The sequence below is a fragment of the Anguilla rostrata genome, chromosome 13 (assembly GCF_018555375.3).
Source record: "Anguilla rostrata isolate EN2019 chromosome 13, ASM1855537v3, whole genome shotgun sequence".
Lineage (NCBI taxonomy): Eukaryota > Metazoa > Chordata > Actinopteri > Anguilliformes > Anguillidae > Anguilla > Anguilla rostrata.
This window is the reverse complement of record NC_057945.1, coordinates 32,630,361-32,650,550: the sequence shown is the minus strand read 5'-3', so window position 1 is coordinate 32,650,550 and position 20,190 is coordinate 32,630,361. Positions and strand designations below refer to the sequence as shown.

The following is a 20,190-nucleotide window of genomic DNA, read 5'->3' as shown; positions in this document are numbered from 1 at the left end:
AAGGCTGCAGTGATGCAGTTTTACACATGGTTGTGCTTTCCGCATGGGGCAGTGGACTCGTGTGTGTAGGGTGTGTGTGTGTGTGTGTGTGTGTGTGTGTGAGAGACGGTCAGCTCAGGCGAAGGCTGCAGTGGTGCAGTTTTCCACGTGGTTGTGCGTTCTGCGTGGGGCTGTGGATTCTTCTGTGCGGGGCCTGTGGCTGCCCTTCCCAGATCTCCAGCTCTGTTCCCCTTACTCTTTTCTACCTCTTCCTCATTCTCTATTCCCTTTCTTCCTCCTCTTGGCTTTCTTGTTTTTCTATTTTTATACGTAGCATGAAAGCCAGCGACCGTTGGAATTCACATTCCTGTTAATTTTAGAGGTGGGTTCCTGACCAAACACCCAATATTGCTCTCTCTCTCTCTCTCTCTCTCTCTCTCTCTCTCTTTCCTTCTCTCTCTCTCTCTCTCTCTCTCTCACACACACACACACACACACACACACGCACACATATATATTCCTCCCGTTCTCATAGACTAATTGAAAGACCAAAGCTCCTGTGCTGTTCATGCGTGTGCGTGTGCTTGATTGCGTGCGTCTTTGTGTGTGTCTATGCCTCAATTGTACAAAATCTTTATAGGTAGTATGACTGAAAATGATTATCTTCAATGAAATAAAAACATGTTGAAGAAAGATCTTTAAAAAAATGGAATGGTTGTAGGATATGTCCCATGGATTACAGCACAGTTACAGCTTGATTTCATTTTCTCTGTGGAAGGAAAAGAGAAACATAAACAGAGTCAAGTATAGTCATTCTGAAGTAATCTTAGCATAAATACTGTTTTTTGAAAGTGCACTTTCAAATTTTTTAAAATTTATAGGTAACCTGAGGGTAATGAGTATTGCTGTTTGTAAAAATGTTTCTTTTGTTGTTTCCTTCAGAAAAATAAACTAAATAAAATTCAAGAAACGAGAGGAATAAATTATACGAAACATACAGCGAGCTTCATGTGCAAGGGCTTGAAATTAAATTATACCTAGATCTACTGTAATGAGAAACATCATTTCCAAGTTGAACTCCTCTGCTTCAATTATGCCTGACAAGCGAAACAAATGTTAAATGTAAATAAGCGTTCTCTGAGAAGTTCTGAAATATAGCGGAATTCTTTGTGACATCCCTACAAGTCCAGAGAACTTTGCGAAATTCAGACGGAGAGTTCCTTGATCATCTGGTGTGCTGTCTAAAGTTCTTCGACCGGAACATTCAGAACTGTGGTTCTTTGACTGTCACTGCAAGCTGTGTGAATGAACCACATTAACTGCTCTGTTGTGACATTGCGAGTTATGTTACTCTACCCCTGAAGCTGAAATGCTCTAATTTGATGTGCTTTATTAATATTCATGAAATTAATTGGCGTAGGAAAATATGTGCCCATGGATATTTCGTTTTTTTTTTTTTTGATATATTCATAAATTGTAAAGGAGGAAACTTATTTTACCAAATACAACCTCCTGTTTTCAGCAAGAAGACAAGAAGGAAGGGAGGAAAGAAGAAAAGAAGGAATGAGCTGGCCATCTGGTTGCTCTATGAAATCTGTGTGGTCAATTCTTATTGCATATAAATACTGAAAACCACCTATTAAAATAATTTTACCTACAAAGAAAAAGTCACAAATGAATAATGCCCTGCAGTTTCCTGCTTCAGTCACCACCAAGCTTCGCCAGCTATCCACCTACATGTCGCACGGCAACCATTTTGCACCAGAGGACTTGCCATACTCCATCTTGTGGTGCCAGAACTAGTCAACCAATTAAACAAAATGGTGATTACACAGTCAATTTCAGGGATATGAATTGCCCCGAACACCTGGGAACACTTCCCTCTTTCATTTTCATGACATAAATTAGACAGGACCTCGACAGAACTTCTCATCTGAAAGACAGACTGCAACACAAACATACGGTTGCTGCTCTTGGACTGAAAGAGTTTTTTTGAGGGGGGGGGGGGGGCATGGAGGAGGGAGCTGAGTCATGGGGTTCACCTGTTAAAATAGAATTAAAGTAAACAGTAGATCATACACTGCTCCCACCAGACTATAAAAACACTGAAATAGTATTTAAAGAGCAAAATAAACATAAGAAAACATTACATATTTGACAGCATCAAATGTGCAGTAGCAGTTTGCTGATTTTTTTATTTTCTGCGTGTATTTTGGAAGGTGAGGTAACGACCCTCATAATATCCAGACAATCTTATTTATACGATGTGGTATAACCCCGCCAGTTTGGAGAATGTGCTTTGGTAATAAACCAACTGTCAGTTACTATTTCTGATTAATCACAACTCATTTAGGGGGATTCTAACTGCAGCCAGTAAACTCCTGGTGGAATTTCCAGCTTGGCTCCAGCCAATTGGTCCAGCTGCGTATAATCTGGTCAGGTTGGCAACATCATGGTTGAGATAGCAAGTATCCTAGCAAGGCCATGTCCAGCTAGTAGGCCAGCTTGCTACAGACAACAGACCACCACCAAATTCCAGATGGTATCCAGCTGGAGCTGAAGATGCGATCTTAGGCTGGTAGCTGGAATTTCCACCAGGGACATTCTCTGGTGGTGCTTTGGTAGATTATATACATTTGACCACAATTATGTTTTGCTTGAAAAGTTGGTAGGATTACTAAACTTGCAAAAAAGTTTAGACCGTCAGTGAACCATTTAATCAAGCTAAATTTTCCACTGAACCGCTGTGTAAATGAGAGAATCGGCAACATTTTTGATTTGACTGAAATATCGCTGGTGATCTAAGAACATGTAAAATGCATGTAAAACTCTTCGTTAACGTTATCTTAAGCTAGCTACAAAAATGGTGATATTCTCCTGGCATTGCTGGGAAATTCTACAATACCATACCATACCATAGACCATGCTTAATTTTCAAATATCACGATCACTAATAGTCAAGAGACAATGTGGGATGTACCCTCTACTGTTTGTTTTGATCCAACCAATGAACAACATAAGAACAGTTCAGTGGATCCAACACCTGTTACAAAACAAGAGGGTTTCTAGTTGGCCTGAGGCTCATTTTAAACTGTAACTTTTACTTAGCACCCCAACGAACGATGTGTGAGGAAATTATGTTGGAATCCAATTATGAATTGGATTTGATTGTGATTAACGAAAGTGAATCTATAACATGCCAGCGTACTGGCGGACATAGCATCAATAAATGACTATTGACGGTCGATTCGTATGCATAGCCACGCCCATGTTACAACCGTGATTGCGGTGGAAATCCCGGAAGTAACGTAATGTAAGGGAATCCCTGACACGAGAGACAATATTCAAACGAGAGAAACTACTGGGGACAAACCAGATCGAACATAATGATTTGAAAGACGAAGAATTACAGTTTTACGATGATTTTCAGCCTGCTGTGGGCTCAAGTGACCGGGAACAGGTGATGCGAATTGAGACGTGATTTGAGAACTTGTGGTGAGTTGGACAGCTAACTACCTTGGTGAATGGTAGTAGAGCACCGCAGCTGTGATGCTACCAAACGTTAGCTGTCTCTCATCAGCGCTACAGGGGAGGCTACTTCACCAATCAAGTTTTCTTATCGCATTGTATTTCCTTTTATTTTCCTGCATTGCTATATTTGTTGCAAGCTGACTACTAGTCCTCTATAAATGCTACTTGGTTAGTTTGAGCAAGGAGTCCCTTAGGCCACGTCACTGGCCTAGATGTAGAAAAAAGCCATTATGAAGGAGGCGTGGCTTAATAAGAGTCCAGTTTCCCTGTATTTCTACCCTTGCAGGCAGAAGAATAGTTTTACATGTATTATTATTATTATTATTATTATTATTATTATTATTATTATCGTCTCCAGGACTCCAGCAAGTCCCTAAAACATATGAGCTGAACAGACTTTAAAGGGTTGCAATAACAATGTTTGCAAATAACCACTTCCTGTCCTCATTTTTTCAGTGAGTTGACTCTGGCAAAGTGCTGGCAAAGAGAGCTCACAGTGTCCAGCCTAAGTCAACAGTGCCTCTGAACCTCTGGGCAGCCTGTGAGGGGGGACAACAAACTCTTTGTTGGACTTCCTCTTGAACTTTGCTCTTTCCAAGAAAATATCTCTGCTGCCATTTAAATCTGTATTTGATTTTTTTTCTTTTTCCTTTGTGGCTGTCACAATGACGATCATTATTTTATTTAAGCATTCAAATATAATGAATGTGTTTTTCCTAGGATTTAGGCTGACAGACAAATAGTTTGTTTGATTGACAGGCACCCTTGTACAGGGAAGGTTACATGGCTTACTCTTAACACGTTTCTGATTTACACGGGTGGGTATTAAGACTTAAGTGCATTGCTCAAGGGTACAACAGCAGTGCCTCGCCCAGAACTTGAACCTGCAACCTCTTGCTCGCGTGTTTCCGGACCACAGTGCCAGGTCGTTTCAGTCCTCCCCTAGTCACTTCCTCGGCACAGTTTCTCCACCTCCGTGCGGGTTTTCTCCTCCTCCTCCGTGTAATTTTCTTCAAAGCGCGTATTTATAGATTTAATGCCCTTCGCCAGTTCCCCCCCCGCTCCCCGAACCCTCTCCTGCTCCGGGCCCTCACACCTCGTTTCAGGTCGGGGAACCCCTGGAGGGAACGCGAGAATCGTGACACACACACACACACACACACACACACACCTGACACATACTCACTCTCGCAGGGTTGTCAGAGAAACGGGCGATCTGATTTACGCGGTAGTCTCTTTCCCAGCCAGTGTGTCTGTGCGGTTATTTGCGTGCCTGTGTAAAGGGCGGTGTGTGGTGTGAAGCATTTGTGAAGCATTGCTTTGATATGTTTCCAGGGAAGTAATGAGCGGGGGGAGGGGTGATTACAACATTGACTTTGATGTTTGCGGTAATCGGAATTATCAGCACTTCCTTGTCAACCCAAGATGCACAATGAGCTTCTAGCTCTCAGATGTATGAACTTTCGGGGGATAAATTACTGAAAGTGATTACACTCTAAAATTACACACTGCGAATCCCTCTGGCAGTTGTTTTGTGTCATCTCTCACATTCCAAAACTAAGTGTACTTTTTGCTGACTAAATTTTGATTGAAGGCTTAAATATTGAAAAAAAAAGCTACAATACATTAAATTAAATTGTTTAAATTTTTAAAAAGCAGCCTGTTAGTGCTCTTCTTTAAGTAATCAAACATGGCTTCCTCTTAACGTCTCCTTAAAAAATATTTACTGGAAATTCAACACCTGCATTTTGGGAATAAAGCTCATCAGTGAAGTAACCCAGCTATTTGGCCCATGGTTTTGCTATGTCAGGGCAACTTGAACAAGACCTCGTTCTGACAAGTATGCTCTTTCACACATCATCTGTAAACTTTATGTCCTGCTCATTCAGGAACTTAAATGTCTGATACATTAACAGCCTGCATAGTTTCATGCCTTCTATTTCCCTCCCGGGCTATAGCCTGAGTTTAATAGCGCTATTGTTATTGGTAGCATTATTTATGGGTATAGAAATATGTAAACTGTATAGAGATGGTGGAGGTCAAGAGAAGACAAACTGTAGATTCCTGCCAACAGTCTCCTTTCAGTGGAGTAATAAAACCTGTCCTGACAATGAGAGAGTGGGAGGAGGAGGCAAGAAAGATATAAACAGAGGGAGTGAGAGAGCGAGAGAGAGAATGAGAGAGAGACAGAGAGAGAGAGAGAGAGAGAGAGAAAGAAAGAGAGACATTTAGTACTTTAATCTCCACTTCCACCCTGCCTTCCTACAGTGGCTTAATGCCAGAGACGGACGGAGAGAGACAAAAGACGACGGGGGGGGCAGGCCGATGTCCGTCCACCTGGCCTGGACCGCAAACAGCGATAAACAGGAAGCAGGCGCGGCGACAGCGGCGTAGCGCTGGAGTCTGATCCCTGCCGCCGGGAGATAATGGGCCTGGTGCATGCGCCTGGGTGGAGCGCAGGGGATCAGTCGCGCAGGGCCCGGTGTTGTGTAAACTGTGTGGCGGAACTCTGCAGGGAAGAATGAAAGAACAGACCATAATTATGACCCTGGGTTTCCTACCCGGCTACACCTTACTCCTACAAAAAAAAGAAAAAAAAAAAACCCCTCCTTTAACATTCCTGCAGCCTGACTCAGGCTTTCGGTCCTACTCACAGAGATCCGCGGTGGCTGGAATTACAGCCTTTATCGTGCAACCTGCTCGTCAGTTTTTCAGTTGGTCGTCTGGCCAGGGTTGGGCTGTCCCGACTTCTTGAATTTGAAATGGTTTCCGTAGAACCGCCGTTGGCAAGAGGCTGAATCATCTCTCCTGGTGGCTCTTCTTTTTTTTTTGGTTCTCCAAATCCACTGGTGGAATCCACAGGCTAGGAATTTGAACGCTTTGATTCTGTTCTATAGAGAGGTGCTGAATCTTTGGCAAATAAATGGAACTTCGACAGGTGTGGTGTTTTTTAACGCATAATGTGTATAAAGGAATTGTGTGCGATCGGGAACTCATTTCTAACAGGAGTGGTGTGTGGCCAGAGAGACTGACAAGGAGAGACCAAAATGAAAAAAATATTATCACATAACATTAACATTTCAAATTATGAGTAAATCTTGGTTTTATACCGAATTGTTTTTGTTAAAGTTCACCTAAGGCCTGCCACACAAATGAAGGGAAGAGAATGAGCAGTCATGAGCTTGGATAGTGGACTCAGACTGGAAACTCCATGACCTGGTGCAATGGAGGGTAATATATGACTGTGGCTAAATCATGCAAACAAAAGAATCCGGAGCTGGAAAGCCCATAACAGTAATATGCAGTCAGGAGAGCTCAGTGGGATTTTACAGGTAATTATGGGATGCTTCAGGCAGCTGGAATTTTGTAACAGAGCAATTGTGAATATTCAGCATAGTAAAAAATAAACATAAAAACCTTCAAGCACTGGATTCTATTTAACCATTCCCTTCAGCTTGCTTCTACAAATTTATAAAACTAATAATTTTGTGAGTATCGTCTTATTTTTTTATAGTATGTATTGTTTAATATTAAGTTTGTTCTCACATTTCTTTATTCCTGAAATGTCAGCTGAGAGGAGATTTGCATTGGGTGTCACTGGAAGCAGGAACACTGAATGTGCCTTATGCTGTTCGCCTCAGCTCTTCGAGTAGCAGTCGAATAACAGGTATTATTTCAGAGTTTTTAAGCCCATTGTTCCGCCACTTAACAACGGGCGCGTGCGTGCCGCGACACGGCCTCGGTCTCGCTACACTTTCAACACACATTTAGTCTTCTGTACTGCGCCGACGGGCAGTGCCCCGGAGGGAGGGGGTCTCCTCCCGCCCTCCCGCGCCCCGTTTAGTCTCGCTTAAATGACTCAGACCCGCCAGGCGGTTTTTGGAGAGCGCGAGTGCCGTCTGCAGTCTTTTTATGGCCGCGGTTGGAATGTAAATAGCGGCTCGCGTCGAGACCCGGTTGAGCCCTCGCGCCCTCGTCCGCGTCTCGGCCTTCCAATGTCCGGGTCCCGGAAGGCCGCGGTCCCCAGAAGGCCAGGCCCCAAATACGAGCGTCGATTCGGGGGCCCTGGCTTTATCGAGGTCGCATGAACAGTCTGCACGATTCTCCGAGGAAGTCACTGTGAGAGCTCTGGAAAAAAATCATCTATAATGGTAATATAATGCTGCCATATTCCTCTCTCTCTGCACTGTAGAGTGTCTTTCTTTCTTTCTGTTCCTTTTTAATTACATTTGCACATTGTTCTTGCAGGCATTGGTGGAAATTCACAGTGTTCTGGCCTGTGAGACTCATGGGTGATTGCAGCTTGCTCCTGTGAAGATTTTCGGTGGGTCTGTGACTGACTCCATCCCTTTTCATCAGGGTTTTGTGTGAATTAAGTGCCTTTCACTCTGTTAAATAATGCCTGACCTGAGTCCATCCACAAGGTGCTGCACAAGGTGTTTAACTCTCAGGACGAGCCTCGCCTGGGTCCAATTTGGGCTGTGAGCTGGTGAACCGGTTCGGCCCGCTGTGAAGCTCAGCTGCTGTGGTGTGTCCCATCCTCGGACCCCAAACCCCTACCCCCTGCCCCCCCCACCCCCGCTGAGAGCACAAGGGAAGTTAGAGTAACAGACGAGTGTCTCCAGGTTTATTTCAGACCTGCATGCACCCCCAGGGCGAGCGTGTCTTAATAGAGGCGTGCCGTTGAGGGGTGGGGGGAGGGGGGAGCGCGGTGCTCATGGGGGCCTGGAGGAAGGGGGCGGTGGGGTTCGGGGCGGAGCGGGGATTCCCGCAGACGCGTACGGTGCCGGAGAGAGGGGTCACTCGGGGTTCAGCGCTGAGTGTGGGGCCCTGGGAGGCCGAGGCCGGGCCTGGGGGGCGGTGGAGGGACGGGGGGGGGGGGGGCCCGGCCGCCGGTTCGAGGCCGAGCGGAATGCGCGGCTCTTCCTCTGCTAATGACAGGTGTCAGGACAGGGGCGCTAAATCAGCCCGGAGCCTTTCGGCCCCCTCTTTTTTCTTTTTTTTTTTGAAGGCGGATTCCTTCCTCCGTCGCCGTGTCAACGGGGTCAGGGGAAACTCTGGCAGCAGGAGCAGCAACTGCAGGCCTCGCCGCTCTCTCTCTCTGCCGGAATGCGCCCGGCGAATCGAAACCCTTCATTAGCGGCGGTGACGCGTTACCTTTTTCTCAGGAGGCCGTGTACGCGGGGGGGGGGCGGGTTGGTTTCGGTTTTTTGGGCCGAATGCTCCAGCTTTGAGAGGGACTCGGTTTCAGGTGAATGTCTTGAGCGTCTTTCGGCTGATCCTCTGGGTGACGCATCCTGCGCTGGTGTGGGGTTTGTGTTTCCCACAAGCTTGTGTGTGAGCCCCGTAGGCTGTTCTGCCTGTTGCCTGATGCAGTGCATTCTGCCATTGGGGGAAAAACATTTTTTAAAAGTCAGTGTGCGGCAACATTTCAGGAGGATTTCAGTGCACAAGAAGCCATATGCATAGTTTTAGATCCCCTCCCATTTGCATTTACAAAATGAATAGCACTGTTATTTTGTTCGGTTTTCAACCAAGTCCTTTGTGCTAAATTTAATATTTGGTTAAATCCTGAAATTATGACTTGTGAGTATCCTTGATTTACATTACATTACATTACGGGCATTTAGCAGACACTCTTATCCAGAGCGACTTACACAACTTTTTACATAGCATTTTACATTGCATCCATTTATACAGCTGGATATATACTGAAGCAATGCAGGTTAAGTACCATGCTCAAGGGTACAACGGCAGTGTCCTACCTGGGACTTGAACCAGCGACCTTTAGGTTACAAGACCAGCTCCTTACCCATTATGCTACACTGCCGCCCTGTGGTTTGGAGGTCTTAGGACAATTCTGGCTGTGTTCCTCAGCGTTTCGCCGTTAGGCTTGGCCGCACGCTCGGCCAGTGAGCTGGAGAACCGTAACCGTCCTCTGGGGGGCGGTCTCGTCGACCCGCGTGTGTGAGCAGGCCGGAGAGGAACCGCGCGGACCGACAAACGACCGTGTCATAATGCCGGGGCCTCCCCGCTGAACTGGAGAGGAAGAGCCAGTCAGGCTGAACTGAGAAGAATCCGTACGTCCGCGCGCTCATAAATATTCAACACCCGTCATCCATTTTTAATAACCAAACTATTTCTGTCAGCCTCGTTCTATCTGGTGCCAAACCTTGCTCATTATTATTATTTTTTTCTTATTTCTTTGCAGACATCCAGCACGCCATATAGTGAGAAAACATACAGCAAATGGGAATACTTTAAGTAAAAGTGTTAGCATTTGAACAAAAATAAAGAAATGTTCTGCTTTTCACTGTACAGTTGATATATTTTCAAATAGTTTAATTCTGCACATGGCTTGCAAACGACATCTTTCCCAATCATCAGTAGGTCATGAGAATCAAGTGGAAGGTTCTACAGATGAAATGAGTTTCTCTATTTTTTCCACTTTTCTTCTTCACGTCACGTAAGCTGTGTACATCAAAGCACATCTGGGGCAGTTAACGAAACATTAAGACTACCCCCATGTGACTCACAAAGGAGTGAGACTTTGCTCCACTTGTCCTGAAATAATCATCATCTGAACCTCTAGTTGAGGTTTACAAAGTTGGTTCTAGATGCACTATTGCTTGAGGGTCAGTGTATTCTTACATTTGTTGTACACAATGTCTTTATATTTCTCGTCTGTTCAAGTGTTGTGAATTTGCTCTTTGGGAGGGTTTTTTCTGACGCAAAGGGCTTCAAAAGCTTTCACGGTATTTTTCAGAATGACTATATTTTTTTAGAAGAGAAGGAGAAAGAATAATTGCCTTTTAAAATTTGGATCTTATTTTATTTCATTTGTAAGTAGCAGTTAAGAAAAAGACAAGCTCTACTCTACAACAGGTCTAATTTGTGCCATTAGTAGCCTATAAGCAATTGAAAAGACAAAACTACCTTAAAACACACACACACACACACACACACTAAACATTCCTGTCCTTGTTACATAGCAATACTACAGTGCTTCAGTGTACAGTATCTCATGCAAGTCTGCCTCCACAAATACAGAAGCCTGTCATTTCATCTAAGAGCCACAAGGTGTCAGGCTTCTTCCATTCGTATGCTGTCCGGATTTAGGTTCATAAGTGGCTCGCTTTTCTAAGCGCACGATCCCTTCTTCCAGAGCTGGTTATGAAATCTCTGTCCCCAAATACCTTTTAGAAAAAATCATTGAGTGAGATAGCTTTATTTAACGGAGCCTGTTGCATTTCATATCGCTACATCGGCTGAATTTATTCTGCAATTTTACGAGACAAAATAACGTTTGCGCACAGAAACTGGAATTAGGCCAATTATGCCCTTCATCATTTTCAATAATTTGGGTTAAATTTGAGATAAAATATGTGGGGAAACCCCAACTACTCTTTTTATTTCCAGTCACACTTTCCAGTGTCCTTAACGGATGTGCAGGGAAAAGTGAGGGAGAGGAACATGCTGTTGACATGGAAACAGGAATCCCCGATTGTTCGTAGATGACGTCAATGGAGTGTCGTGCCTGTGCGCTTGTTCTGTTTGCATCCCTGTTGCGATGTGGATACTCTTAGCGAATACATAAACTAATCTATCCAGAATCTGTTCTATTATTATTCAATTCTGTTTGTACACGTTAAGAGAAAAATGCCATCAAGGGTGAATATGCACCTGTGCGTAATACGAACAATACGCGATAAATTATTTCCTTTAACTTTGTTTTATAATCAATTAACAACGGAATGAGCAACACATACACATGCACGCACACACACTAGACAGAAGCAGAAAATCTCTTGGTGGCACATGTATACCAGCAAACAGAAAATAAATCATTTTTTTGTTGAAAATGTTCCAAGTGAGATCCAGGCTAACATGGATGTAAAGGGAATGTAAAGACCATGTTCAACCGATGTTTTAGCAGTTAACTTGTACTTTTGAATGGCCACCCTGGCCATCTTATTCTGATAAGATGTACCCTGGTGCATGTGCTTTGTTCCAGTTCAAGGCGGTATAGGGCATGCTCATTGTTTCTGTAAATCTGTGGGCCTTTGAGGATTTACAATGAGCATTGCATGCTATAGATAAGCAGAGCACCGTATGCTTGCATTGCATTTACAGGCTATGAGAGGCTCTGAGGAGCTGTTGCTGGGTCTCAATGTGCATACAGTAGAACAGGGGTGAGAAATGACGAAACGTGTGAAGCTGTGCAAACACATTTTGCAAGGAATTCAGATTCATTAATTGTGATGATGTTCAGTTTCTCTGAATTTTAATGTATTTAAATACTTATGTGTATGTGCGTTTGTGTGTGTGTGTGTTTGGGTGTGTGTGTGCATGTTTCTGTGTCTGTTTTTTAAAATTTATCTGTATATGTAAGCGTGTGTGTGTGTGTGTGTGCATATATCTGTGTACGTGTTTGTGTGTGCGTGTGTGTGTGAGTGTGTGAATGTGAGGGTGTGCATATGTCTGTGTATGTGTTTGTGCATGTGTGTGTGTGTGTGTGTGTGTGCATGCCTGCACAATTCAGTAGGTATGCAGTATGCATAAACCTTTGTGTGCTTGCTGACATCAAGTCTATTTGGAATGGTTCTAATGAAAGGATTTAAAAGCCTTCTGGCACTCGAAGGGTTTGGGTCCCCAAGGGGAAGAGGAGGAGACGAGGAGAGGTGCTAGGAGGTGGGAGAAGGAGACACCAGTCTGCCTGGTACTTTCTGTCTCTCCAACATGCCAAGTCGTCCCCCTCCCTCTCTCTTCTTCCCTCTTTCTCCCCCTCCCCTCCTCCTCCCTCTCTCTCTGTCTCTCTCTCTTTCTGTCTCGTAGTTCAGCGGCAGCCCCAGATTCGGCAAACAAAGCGCACAGAAGGGACTGCCACACGCGTGAACCAGCCCTCCCTGTCTCCACTCCCTCTCTCTCTTTCTCTCTCTCCGCCAGTCCCTCTTTGTGAGTCCCTCTCCCTCGCGCTCTCTCATTCCCACTTTCCAACAGCATGGTGACGACCAACAGATAACTTCCACCGTCCCTCCTCCCTCCCTCCCAGCCCTGCTGCCACCCTGCCCAGGCACCGCCTCTTCACCATGGGAACCTGCCTCTGCAAAGGTCATAAAGGTCAGTGTCTGTCTGTCTGTCTGTCTGTATGTGATGTCACCAGCCCATCTAGTCTTAGTCCTTGTTTTAGGAGTTGAGAGGCTATTATGAAGGTTCACTACAGTGCAATAAAAGATGTTCATTGTGTATTCATTTCCAAGATTTTATTTATCCAAGGTAACAGACATAATATAGCATAATACAGGTAAATGTAATATGACACAATCAGGCTGGCGAAGAGCATTTATCATTATTGAACACCTGATCGTATGTGTCAGTTATTTTTTCCTAATGCTGCAAGCTGTATTGTCGCTGAGCAAACAAGAAAACCGCCTCTCCTGAGGTATTGCTAATCATTAAAAAAATACGTGTTCCGTTATTTTGAATGGCACGCGACGTGGTTTCAGTCAGGTTCATTTTCTCTGGAGTGTCAGTCTTCAAGCTGACAAGAAGCACCAATTTGCATGCTCATTTGGAGGTAATGTAAGTAAAATTAAATGTCAGAGTGCAGCGTGAAAATAGACCGGGAAAGCAATTATAGCACGAGGGCTGTACTTTAAAAATAGAACTGCCTTCTTTGATCAATTATAACCTCACATTGATAGAGGTACTAAGAATAGCATACATCCACACTTACCATTGTACTCACACTGGTACTGTTTAATGTGTAAATGTTTTCAGCCACAGAGTATATGGATTTTACTTTTTAAATCTTTTTTCTGTCATTGTGCGTTTTTCGTAAAACCTTTGCTGGAATGCTAAACGAGCCACAGGTGTCCAAAGTAACCCCCGCAAAATTGTTGCTTGCCTGTTTCCCAGAATATCTCCAGAGCACCCCCAACCTGTCAGCGCCGGTACTGCAGTCCTCTGCCGAGGTTTGTGGCCTGCGTGGAAAGAGGGAGGTGTCTGGGGGAGGGAAAGGGCAGGAGGGAAGAAAGCTTGGGGAGCTCAGATGTGTAAGGGCAGTCGAAAAATATAGTTACATTTGAGCATCGTTAATGTTCTCCAGTTTCTCAGCTTGTAGGATATGTACAGTATGCTAGTGTAAAATATCATATGAAAGTATTGCATGCGCAATGTTTTCAATTGTTCATACATTTATGTGAACAGCAACATACGTGCAAGATGTTGTATAAATAGAGGCAGGAATGAGTCATTAATCTCAAACATTCATTAATTATCACTTTTCCATTTTATTTCTCGCAGCTTCTATAGTGTGCTAATTCGGATTTTTAACAGGTGGTAGGCAGTTGAGAACTGTTGTTTGAGTGTGTGTGTCTGTATGTGTGTGCAGGGGTTTGTGCATTTGTGTGTGCGTGCGTGCGTGCGTGCGTGTCTGTGTGTCTGTGTCTGTCTATGTTTGTGCATTTGTGTGTGTGTACATGTGTGTATGTGTGTGTGTGTGTGTGTGTGCGCGAATTCATTCATCCTTCAGACATGTGTGTGTGTTCTGCTGTCCCTGCATATCTGTCTGTGTGTCCAGGGTGGCTACCAGTCATCAGGGATGACGTTTTCGGGAAAAGGGCGGGACAGCGGCTATGGCATCGGCGAGCTGGCTACTTCCTCCCTCATAGGTGAGACTTCCATGCCCATATATGTACATGTGCTCATGTATTCACACATGTGTAATGGCTGGTGGCCCTTTATGGGACATATTTCAGTTGTGTGGGGGGAATTCAGTTTTTTTGGGGGGTGAGGTGGGGGGGGGGGGAGGGGCCCCAGAAGCAGGAGAGTATATGGCGGCCTAGCTATCCGTTATTGGTAACTAGATTGATTGTGCAACTTTCGTTTTAATTTTTCCTGGACCATTGGCAATAAAGGATAAAGCACATCTTACCCAAAAATACCTCTATGCATAATCAATAGCGTTACGCATGCATACAAAAACATGCAAGCTCATGTGCACACAAACACACATGCACCCACACGGAATGCCTGACATTGATATCCTTAGTTTAGTTTTCATCGGAAATCAGTAATAAAAGAAAGTGGTTGTTTTTTTTTTTTAGCAGTGGTTGCTGATGTAATCACGCATTCTCGTTCTGATAGACTCTCTCTCTCTCGCTCCTGCTCTCTCTGTGCCTCCCTCTCCTCCCTCTCACCTCTCTGCATCCCCTGTTTTTCCATTCCCCCATTAATTTGGACTGAAGACCACGCCTGCATAATATTAGTTCTTTCTATTATAATTCTGTCACTCCGCAATTCTCCACGCTCTACCGAGTTCTCGCCCCTGCTCTCTCTGTTGCAATTTAAATCTGAATCCCACAGTGTACCCGCTGGAATTGCATTTCTCTAAGCCAGAGCATCACCAATGGGTCAAATGAATGTTACCCACTCACTAATAATGAAATATATGAATATGACTTTCGGCCCAAAAGTAAAAAGTAAATTAAAAAAAGAACTAAGAACTTGGACTAAGAAACCTATATGGACAAATATGAACATTCAAAGACATCTTCACAGAACTACTTTAAAAGTGTAATTGAGAAGTGGGGTGTTTGTGGGCTGTAGTCCCGTAGAGGTCCTGTGGACATGGATCCCAGGGGGGGATGGGGGACATGTCTCCCCCACCTACAGCTCCCCCAATGTAATCATGTTTGATTGGGTGGTACTGTTAACCGTTAATGCCTGCCCCCAAATCCACCCCCCCCCCATTTTTTTTAAGAACATTTGTTTGTTGCCCCCCCCCCCTCCCAAAGTTGAAATGAGATCTAGGTCCTTGGGTGGTCCTCAGATTGGGACTGCGTGGGAGGGGGATCGGTTATATTACAGCTTTGGACTGGCTGTGCTTTTCTTTTCCCCTTTATTCTGCAGATGGTTCAAAAGACAGGTTTTTATTTTCCGTACATGTTGTTCCGTACAAAATTAGATAGCTATTTTCTGAGTAGGGATGTTAAGTATTGAATAGATGTTTCTAAATAGAAATTGAATACATTTTTTTCAAGCAGTTTTTCTTTCAGTTTTTCAAATGTAGAAAAATGACACACACACACACATACGCATACACACAGACACCACACAAGCACACACACGCATACACACACACACACACACACACACACACACACACACTCCAGCTCTGTGTCTCTGTTCAGAAAGTTGTTTCTGAAGCCATTATCACTTTTTCAGTCAGTGCCAATGAAAGCTCTTTTAATCCTGCCAGTGTAATTACATAGTCAGTCAAAAAGAGTTCTATCTCAGTACATAAGTGGAGCAAATGTGGGTGAATTTCTTGGGGAAATGGAGGCTGGGGAAGAATAATTTATATTAGAATTCTCTTGGCTGCCTCCCAGTGGCCAGTCAGTGGTATTGAAATCATGGCTAACTGTAATGGTGGTTTGATTGAAGTATTTATTTATTTTCTTTGCTTTTTTTTCTAAAACAAGCTGCAGTGTATGCACTCTGCTGATCCTCTCACCTGCGACCCATTGGCTCTTTTCCCACAATGCCGCTCACAGAGCACCAGAGGAGAATGAACAGCTGTTGGGAGCGAGCGATAGCTCACACTGATGACAGCTGGTAGCCGCCGCACTGTTTTCAGACGCTTGTGCAGACATAAAGACCATGGAGGTCTCTGGCTACCCAATCTCCAACAGCACAAAGCCACTGGATTCCCAGGCAAAAACCAGGCTTGAATCATGCTTGCCATGCAATGCTCAAGACAGCCTGCGTCTGTGGCTAGCTCCTTCACATTTACAACCAAGCAATGTTTCTATCCCTCTGATTTTTTTGTTGTTGTTGTTGCTGCCATTATTCCTCCATTACTCCAACCCTTTCTTTTGCCCGCCTCCTTTCTTCCTTCCTTTCTTACTGTGCCTCCCTCCCTCTCTCCGTCGCAGGTCTGGTGGCCACCATAAAGGAGCACATCACCAAGCCCACCGCCATGGCGCAGGGTCGCGTCGCACACCTCATCGAGTGGAAGGGGTGGAGCGCTGGGGGCGGAGCCGGCTGCGACTGGCGGAGGGAGGGGCGTGGCTGGGGCGGGGCTGGGGCGGAGCTTGCGGAGGATGAGCAGCTCTACTCTCACCTGGCTGAGGAGATCAAAGCGGCTCGCTTTGCAGCAGGTGAGCCTTTAGCGGTGTCGCTTAGGCACGGAAAGACGCTTTAGTTAGCCAAACTGCTAATTAAACTGATTGTACTCTAAATGTGCGTGTGCATGTATTGACATTTATTGTGCCATTCTGCAACTTCCCCGGAGGCACTGACTCTCTCTCTCTCTCTCTCTCTCTCTCTCTCCATTTCTCAGGAGTAGCGGAACAGTTCGCCCTTGCTGAGGCCTCCATGTGCGCCTGGTCACCCCAGCAACAACACAATGAGCCCAATGGAACCTACGCCCCTCTGCAAGGTACTAACCTCAACACTGACTCAACCCTCTGATACTAACACCAACACTGACTCAACCCTCTGATACTAACACCAGCACTCACTCAACTCCCTGATACTAACCCCAACACTGACTCAACTCCCTGATACTAACCCCAACACTGACTCGACCCCCTAATACTAACCCCAACACTGACTCAACCCCCTGATACTAAACCCAACTCTGACTCAACCCCTGACACTAAACCCAACACTGACTCAACCCCTGATACTAACCCCAACACTTGACCAAACCCCTCCTGTTACTGACCCCCATAAAGAACCAATGACCTCCTGATATTAATCCATCTTCTACTTCCCATTGATACCATATGCAGCTGAACTCTATTCATCAGACTGTTTCAGTATTCCTTCCACGCTTGAATATATTGACATATTACAAATATATTAAAATATTGAGTCAAACTACTTTCTACTAAATACACACTGATCCATCGAGCATTGCAATAATGTACTTTTCTATCTAAAAATGGAAAAAATAGGTCAAACAGCTATTAATTTGAGAGAGAGAGATGGGAAAGACAGGGTCCAGCCATGGACATTAAGGTGCTTCCCGCTCAGTCCAGACTGCTGCAATCCATTATTAATGCCTGCCGCTCACTCTGTGCACATGTATGTCTGCATGAGCATGAATCTCCTCGTAATGCCTGCCCCAGACAATTCAATGTGACAGCAGCTCATACGGATTCCCCAGGGAGTCACCAGGGAAATGAGAATTAATCAAAAGGTGAACTGCCTGGACAGATGCAACGCCCTCACCGTCACATAGTTGATAGGACTTACGTGTACATGGTGTGTCACTGTCCTGTACTTTCTATCACAGCAAAGAAGCCCTAGGGATAAAGGACTTGTGACTGGGAATGCTTGAGGTGGTTAGAGCTTATATTTTGTAACCAGACCCCTTCTTCCTCTCTGTCTCATCCCTTCTTCTCTCCCATGTCCTCTTTTTTGTTTGTTTTCATGATTTTGCCGTTATTTTTCGACGGTTTATTTTCTGGGCCATTTTCTTTTCTTCTTCTTCTCTCTCAGACCCTGATGGCCTCTTTTTCTCTCGAATCCTACTGGACGATGTAGGCGCGCCTCAGCGCCTCTATAGCATCAGCCAGGATGTTAGCCAGGACTCAAGCCCCCTTCCCTTGCCACCCACAACGCCATCTTGCCTGGCCAGTTCCCCCTGGCAGCCAGACGCACAGCACCCCCTGCAGGAGAGGAGGACCTTCCCCCCCGACTCCATTCGGCAAACAGACAGTGGCTCCCTCTCTGAAGATGAAGTTTTTTACAATTAGATTTAAAAGCTCTCTTTTTTAACTTCGTTGTTTTTCTTCCTCTTCTTGTACCCATTATAAGCATTAGCTCACAAGAGTGCAAATGGCCGCCAAGAACCTTATTTTTAATAAGAAGGGGTCAGGTTGGGAAAGCTGTTCCACTGGAAAGCCGTCATTTTCGCTTTCCCTCCCATATTGATCTAGTGACGTAGCTTGGAGAACTGATTCATATTTCGACCCACTTGAACAGCTAAGATGGATGATGTAAGGCACTCTGCTAACTTCAATAGGAATCGATTGAGAAACACTGGACAAAAGATTCGGGTTGTGCTGACGGAATGTCCGCTTCCTCTCGATGTCGCTTCAGTGACTGACTGCTGGTCTCTTTGTCCAATTGCTGTACGTGGGGGTCAGTCTGAATAAGGCCTTTGTGTTGTTTTTTGCCCTAAGGTGTGAACTAAAGTAGGTGTGACGTCATCAGCTACCACTGAACATTGCTTATTTTCTTATTGGGACAATAATTTATAGACATTGAAAAATCAAACAGATGGACCAGCATAAAGAGTGGATCTCAAGCACAATCCATGCACCGTCCTCTTGTGTCCTGTGGCTGTGAGCTAATTCTTACTCGGTGTTGCCTATCATTTTTGCTCATTTCCACTAAAGAGGGACATCAAAATCACGCTTGTAGTTTGAAAACATGGGATAGATTCAGGCATTTAATGATTCAGTCCTGCTTCTGACCCGTAAATGAAACTTCATCATCTGAAGCAATTCTAGTGGCAACCATAAAGGAGCGACCAGCTACGGCCATCTCAGCAGACAAAGCTTGCATTGGAAGAACACTGGCCACTGGAAATTTGTACAAATAAGTTGGATATATGTATATAGTTTTACTTACTCATTTTAGATGTTTGGATGGGTTTGAATACATCTATGAGGATCACAGTCCATTTCTACAGCACGGTATTTGCATCATTTTTTTGTATTTGATACCAGAAATAATAACTTTTTTTTCCAACCTATTCTAAGGCTGATCTGGTTGGACGTAATTCCCTAATTAACTTGCATGAATGTGGTCACCTATTTGAATATGGTATAATAAGGCAGCTAAAAGAATTACATTGCCCATGAAAGTAGAATGCCGAAACCTTTTAATATAGCCTTGCCCTTATTATGAAAAAGTGAAAATGAAAGGAAATAATTTATGAATGAATAATAAATCAAGAACAGACAAAATATTGCATAAATATCTCATCTTGGCTGATAGGAGTTTGATGCCATATAACACATTGTGTGGGTTTATGACAAATATTGTATTTATGTTTTAGATGTTTTCAGTGAAACGGCAGCTATTAATCAACATCATACAAAATATGAGACATGAAAATGTTTGATTGATGACCGTCAAAAACAGAAAATGGGTGCCATTTTCAACCCAGAGCCTTCAACAGACAGAATTACTGACTGATAATTACTAGCAACTAGGATGTGTGTTTGTCAGAATATTCTGCAGTGAGGACAGGAGAACACTGTATAACATGAAAACAGAATTTTGTAGTGTGCTGTTTTTTGGATGCAGAAATTATATGATTGCATAAATTGTCAAGCTGAATATAATTTTGAACAAAGCTTGTGAGACACAGAGACTCAAAGTCAAGTATTTGTATATTACTGTTAATCTGATATTCTTCTACGTTTGTTTAATGTTTCCATATTCAGTTAACTGTAGCATATAAATGTTTACAAGTGGTTCAGTTCATAAGAACAAAAATATTTATGGTGTTGTGTCATTCATAGAACCAGTTTGCATTTGATATCAAAATACTGACCACACACACACACACACACACACACACGCATATGGATACATATGCATACATTCACCCAGAAAACAGTGGACATAATTCCACTTTCACAGATTGTCACTAAC

The 20,190-nt window shown here is 44.1% G+C and overlaps 1 protein-coding gene across 5 annotated transcripts; it reads left to right on the top strand.

Moving 5' to 3' along the window:
• Positions 1-3,264: 3,264 nt before the first annotated feature.
• LOC135237740 (protein FAM131C-like) lies at positions 3,265-20,035 on the top strand. Of its 5 annotated transcripts, XM_064305137.1 has the most exons (9): positions 3,265-3,474; positions 11,644-11,702; positions 12,346-12,465; positions 12,563-12,630; positions 13,429-13,484; positions 14,093-14,183; positions 16,449-16,673; positions 16,856-16,954; positions 18,022-20,035. In XM_064305137.1, the coding sequence occupies exons 2-9, from the start codon at positions 11,647-11,649 to the stop codon at positions 18,276-18,278; spliced, it is 972 nt and encodes a 323-aa protein (XP_064161207.1). In that variant the 5' UTR covers positions 3,265-3,474; positions 11,644-11,646; the 3' UTR covers positions 18,279-20,035. The 5 variants fall into 5 exon arrangements, with proteins under 5 accessions (XP_064161207.1, XP_064161210.1, XP_064161211.1 ...); XM_064305140.1 differs by lacking the exon at positions 11,644-11,702; XM_064305141.1 differs by lacking the exons at positions 11,644-11,702; positions 12,346-12,465.
• The last annotated feature ends 155 nt before the right edge of the window (positions 20,036-20,190 follow it).